This window comes from Thermobia domestica, chromosome 4 (genome assembly GCF_964235325.1).
Source record: "Thermobia domestica chromosome 4, izTheDome1.hap1.1, whole genome shotgun sequence".
Classification (NCBI taxonomy): domain Eukaryota; kingdom Metazoa; phylum Arthropoda; class Insecta; order Zygentoma; family Lepismatidae; genus Thermobia; species Thermobia domestica.
Window position 1 is genome coordinate 311,047,903 of NC_137457.1, and position 6,000 is coordinate 311,053,902.

Consider the following 6,000-nt stretch of genomic DNA (forward strand, 5'->3'; position numbering starts at 1 on the left):
ATATTCACGAAAAGAAATTAAATGTCGATTAAAAGCAGGGAATTCGTGTTATTATTCAGTTCAAAATCTTTTGTCGTCGCTAATTCTGTCGTGGAATTTCAAGCTTAAAATATATAAAACAATAATCATGCCTGTTGTTCTGTATGGTTGCGGAACATGGTCGCTTACTCTGAGGAAAGAACATAGACTGAAAGTATTTGAGAACAAGATCCTGAGACGAATATTCGGACCCAAGAGGAACGGGAATGGGGAACGGCGGAAACTTCAAAACGAGGAACTACATAATTTATAGGGTCTACTAAACATTGTTAGGATCATCAAGTCTAGAAGGCTTAGGTGGGCGGGTCATGTAGCTAGAATGGAAGAAAGTAGAAACGCTTTCAAAGTCTTGACTGGAATTCGAATCGGAAAACGACCATTAGGAAGACAAGGCGCAGATGGGAGGACAATATTAAGATGGATTTCGCAGAGATAGGAATACAAAGTAGAAACTGGAACCAGCTGGCTAAGGATAGAATTCGTGGAGAGTTTTTGTGAACGCGGTATTGAACCTCCGGTTTCCATAGGCCATACAATTAGTTACTGATTGTATTGCAGGGACATAGGCCATACAATTAGTTACGGATTAGCGTGGAATCCGAACCACATGAGCTCCCGCCGGGAATCGAACTCGGGTCTCCCACACTGACGGCGCATACGCTAACCGCTAAGCCACGAAGGAGCTCGGTTGCACTATTTATAACTTTGATTCGAGATCTGGAGATGAGACAAGTCCTTTTCTTTTACTTGGTATGGTGTAATTTCTAACGGCGATTCGAGATTCAAATAATAATAATAAAAATCCAAATCCAATTTGGGGATCAGCTTCGACTTAATTGCTTCACAAACTACAATGCGAATATCAAGGAGCCGCATATATTAATCCACAGATGTGAAATGCTACAGCCCTAGTAGGGCTTTTTCACCTTTGACCTTGATGCGGTGTCCCCTCCAGAAATCGGAGATGCACCAATCGATTTCTCGCATCAAATTACGTACAAATTTTTGAGAAAGAAATCCGAAAAATAATAAACCAGGTAAGTCTGGTTAACCTAGAGAAACTTCCGAAAAGACTTATCTACGTGTTCGTCTACTGCAGATATCAAAAGATGTGAGCATCTTTCGCTTACGCTCCAAAGATGCACTTACCATTTGCATGTGTATACAGGCAATTAGCAAAATGAAAATAATGAGGAATTCTTACCGGGAAGGTTCTAGAACACAGGTCCTCCCATAAAAGTTAGTAGCTACCAGGGTGGATTGATTTAAATCAGTCTGATTTAAATCACGATTTTAATCAAGATTTAAATCACTTGATTTTTTCCATAAAAATCGTTGATTTAAATCAAATTTCGAAATGAATTAATTTGAAGTGAAAGTAAGTAAAATCCCGTTTCTCTTCTGTTATTTCGATTATGGAAGATAATAATCATAATACAATGAGACTCAAATGTATGTAAGCACAGTATGAAAACTAGTATTATGTAGGGAACGATCAGGGAAAATCAGGTTTGAACGGGTTACGGGTGAACCCTGCTTTCTTCCCTTTGTAACAGGGTTTTAAAATTTCTATTTCAACGGGGAAATCACCATGGACATTTAAGATGAAAGCTCTTTTATGTCCACGTCTATTTGTTTGTTTCCAAATAATAGGGGCGTATTTAAAGGGGTCCGATCCCCTCTCCTAAACAAAAAAAAAAAAAAAAAAAAAATTAAAAATTTGGGCGAAATTTATGTACTAAATACATAGAAGTTCCTCGGGATAGTTAAAATATCGAATAATACTTTTGATAAAGTGAATACTTGACCCCATTGCAGAACATGCCGCGATCTGCGATGTGGTCGCAGAAAATTTGCCGCGCCTGTGCAGGAAAAATTGTCAGAGGAAATAAAATAGCCAACAGAAAAGTATAAAAACGTGCCTGCTATGTATAGATGTCTTAAATGCATTTGAACTGTTTTTCACGTCACATAAAGCATATTTTTAACAATCACAAGTGTTTCTTCTGCTGGAACTGATCTTCTTGATTTTTTTATTATTATTATTTTGGAATTCCTGCAGAAAATTTTTGACTTACAAAAGCTCATCGCATAAAGACAAAGAAAGTTCTGCCATCGGCTAATGTATAGGATCAGAAAACGATATTCACGAAGAAATTAAATATCGACTAAAAGCAGGGAATTCGTGTTATTATTCAGTTCAAAATCTCTTATCGTCGCGAATTCTGTCGAGGAATTTGAAGCTTTAAAATATATAAAACGATAATTATGCCTGTTGTGCTGTATGGTTGTGAAACATGGTCGCTTACGCTGAGGGAAGAACGCAGACTGAAAGTATTTGAGAATAAAATTCTGAAACGAATATTCGGAACCCAAAGGAACGGAAATGAGGAATGGCGAAAACTTCATGATGAGGAACTGCATAATTTATACCATTCACCAAACATTGTTAGGGTCATCAAATCTTGGAGGCTCAGGTGAGCAGGACATGTAGCGAGAATGGAAGGAAGTAGGAACGCTTTCAAAGTTTTAACTGGAAGTCCAATCGGAAAACGACCATTAGGAAGACCTAGGCGCAGATGGGAGGACAATATTAAGATGTATCTCGCAGAAATAAGAATATAAAATAGAAACTGGATTCAGTTGACTAAGGATAGAAGTCAGGAGAGCTTTTGTGAAAATGGCATTGAACCTCCGGGTTCCATAGATCATAGAGTGAGTTAGTTAATTTTAGGCGAAATTTATGTACTTTATATGTATTTCGTGCCGCTAGCTAGTTCCAATTGTTTAAAAATATGCCCCTGCCAAATATCAGTAACTTTCGTGAAAAGAAAAGTGTCATGTTGATATACATTGCTGTACTTTTTCCTTAATGCTTAAGAAACATTGTTTGGGATTGAAATAGGTTAACGATTGGGAATTAATTCAAAATTAAAACCCAATACTTTCACTTAAATGGCATAATTAACATTTAATACTAATTCCTAATGTTTTTTTTCTTCAGTTCGCGACTTGTATTATACGAAGAAAAAGATTTGATTTAAATCAAAAAAATCGATTTAAATAAAAAAATCAACAAAAATGATTTTTTTGAAAAAAAATCATGATTTTTTTCCACCCTGGTAGCTACGTTGGTTTCTTTCTGTACCAAAGTTTAATATTTAATTCACATTGTATTACCGAGCAAGCGTTAGCGAGTAAAGGCGAGTTCTAGCCCCGCAGGACATGTTGTTACCTAGTTTTTAACATACTAGATAGTCAATCAATAATTCCTAAAGGGGTAATATTATGCATGAGAACCCCCTGATCTGCGTTTCTTCTGTGTTCTGTTACCACTGCTACATGAAATACCATAAATTTTCTACGTAGTGCAATAGTAAGAAGTATCCATGTGCACAAGACATGTGATATGCGTTAAATTCCCCTCTCCCCACACACATAGTCATAGATAAAATACAAGGGCACTGCACATGCAGATATAAAGGGCAAGGTTCTAGATTACTGGTCCCCCTTCCCATTGAGCAGTTATAAAGACAGAAAACAACGTGCCCTGCGGGGCTCTAACCCGCCTTCACTCGCTAACGCTCGCTCGGTAATACTGTGTAAATTAAAGGTATAAACTTAAGCACAGAAAGAAACCAATCCAGCTACTAACCTACATGGTGGACCAGTAATCTAGAACCTTCCCGATATAAAGAACAGGTACGTTCTTTTTTATTTTCGTATCAGTCGATAAGTAAATAAAAGTCGCTTTGTTACCCCCTTTGTAAGTTCGTACATACTCAATGAATAATCCCTAAAAGTATGAGCGTCCTGCTCCTTCGGAAACTGATGCAGCTTCATGTATACTATATCCCCTAAAAGTATGGCGTTTCTCCTCCTTCCCAAAGCGGGAAGTTTGGATCGTCATCTATAAGCAAAAATATATTACCGTACTTAATTCCTTGTAATATCACGGCTAAAGTGCTCGCTTTCGGCGAGCGAGACCCAAATAATAATAATAAACATTTTTAGAAGTATAGCTTTGGAAAAAAAAAAAAGAAAGAAATCTGGTTCAGATCCACTTCAATAGTAAGAATCGAGCTTCTTAAAAGAGTAGTGTAAATACCTGTACATAAAGTACAAATTACACTCACAATTTTTGTTATATATTGCGAGGGTTGTCATGAATGTTGTTACTTATGATCAAGATTAAAAAAAAAAAAAAAAAAAAAAAGTTGCGTGATCAATTAAAATATTGGAAATATTGGTACTATACATTACACGCACTTAATGATCTAACCTTTCTTGCACACGTTTTAAATGTAAAATGACTTAAAACCTTTCTAATAGAGTATTACAAGGTATAAGTATAAAATGATTAGTCTATTGTTCTATTCTTATTCATACGTACCATGATAACGTTTCTTCTAAGCCCATGATTGTTCTTGTTTAGAAGTTTTTCTCTACATGTCCAGCTTGAACCCTGAAAGACATTTTATATATATTCCACATTAGTAATTAATTCCAACTCTTTCGAGAATCAAATTATTATATAAGACAATGAAAATGCGAAATCATTTGTTTACACTTCACATCACTGTTCCTACATACTCAATTTATATGTGTGTTCTCAAAACGATATTAGCTTCTAAAGATACCTACCACGCTATATGGATATACATACATAAACAGCTAACTTCCAACATTAATCTCAATACATAAAAATAATATGGTGCATTTATAATTTTTTGTACATACCTGAACACAGGACAAAGCCCAAACACTGCGCACTACACGTTCTTTGTGCAAAATACACTGGTTTAGCGGCTTGTGTTCTGAAGGTCGCCAAACAACTTCTTTAGCTTGATATCCACAAATAAATCGGGCTTTTCCGCAATGCTGCGTACACTCGAAATCACTCGCACATTTACGCTATTAAATCAATCAGGAAGATAGCACAATGAAAACAAACAATCCTTGCAATTGCACAGTCGCACTCGGCGCCGGATCAATCTACAGTCTCTGTTATCATTTAAAGAGTTCCACATTTATCTGGACACTTCTAACGTCTGCGAATATATTTACGTAAACTTCTTATCTAAAAGCACAGCTAAAATATTACAATTCCATTCATTTCTATCGCAAACTTTAAACAACAATCTCTACATTTGATTTACTAAGCGTAAAGCACCCTGAAGCGAACAGCTGGTTAACTACCAGGATGCGTTGCACCGTAAACAAGCGATGCGCAACAAAATCAGCTGCTTGATTTACGGTTGTGGTTGTCTCTTTTGTTCTATCTTGCGAGCGAAACGCAAAGGTTGTGAAAGAGTAGTTTGATTTATTTTTGTAGTTTCTAACTTTAGTTTGAGATGACACAACATTTCAGCTGAAATCAATAACGGTATCTGCATTAAATTAAACAGCTGTATAAGACAACCTAATTCATAGTGACCCAACCCGGATGTAGGCCTATAATGTGAATGTCATGACCAGGGTTATTTATAATAGTCATGACATTGAGAAAGAAATTTAATTGGCGTTATATAGAGAAAGTACAAAACGCAGTCAATGGCCTGCAAAAGCTAATGCTTTGTTTATATTCTTTCAAACTCACAGACACTAACATGGATGATTCATTAAATTCACTTTGTTACTACTTCTTTGTATGTTCTTGAAGACCTGAACCAGGTTTTCCCATTTTATTTCATATCACGATATCACCTTGCTAGCGATTTCCATAAGAAATTTCCGGTTTGGAATAAGCTTTTCGATTATTGTTGCCTATCATTTACGTGTATGTATATATATAATCCTCATATAGGAATATAATTAATATTTTGATGGTATTAGGGATGGCCAAACTTTTCCGGAATCCGGAAAATTTGTTTTCCGGTATCGGAAATTAATTACTTTCCGGATTTCGAAAAAAACGGAATTGGTAAAAAATCCGGATTTCGGAAAGTATAATCGGAAAAC

At 36.0% G+C, this 6,000-nt stretch overlaps 1 protein-coding gene across 1 annotated transcript in view; it reads right to left on the reverse strand.

Moving 5' to 3' along the window:
• Positions 1 to 5,477, reverse strand: part of phtf (putative homeodomain transcription factor) — a 119,540-nt gene extending 114,063 nt beyond the window's left edge. Inside the window, exons 1-2 of the mRNA XM_081756487.1 lie at positions 4,780 to 5,477; positions 4,433 to 4,504 (exon numbers count right to left, since the gene is read on the reverse strand). Of these exons, the coding sequence (XP_081612613.1) occupies positions 4,433 to 4,458 (26 nt within the window). The 5' untranslated portion in view covers positions 4,459 to 4,504; positions 4,780 to 5,477. The remainder of the gene's footprint in view (positions 1 to 4,432; positions 4,505 to 4,779) is intronic.
• Positions 5,478 to 6,000: the final 523 nt, after the last annotated feature.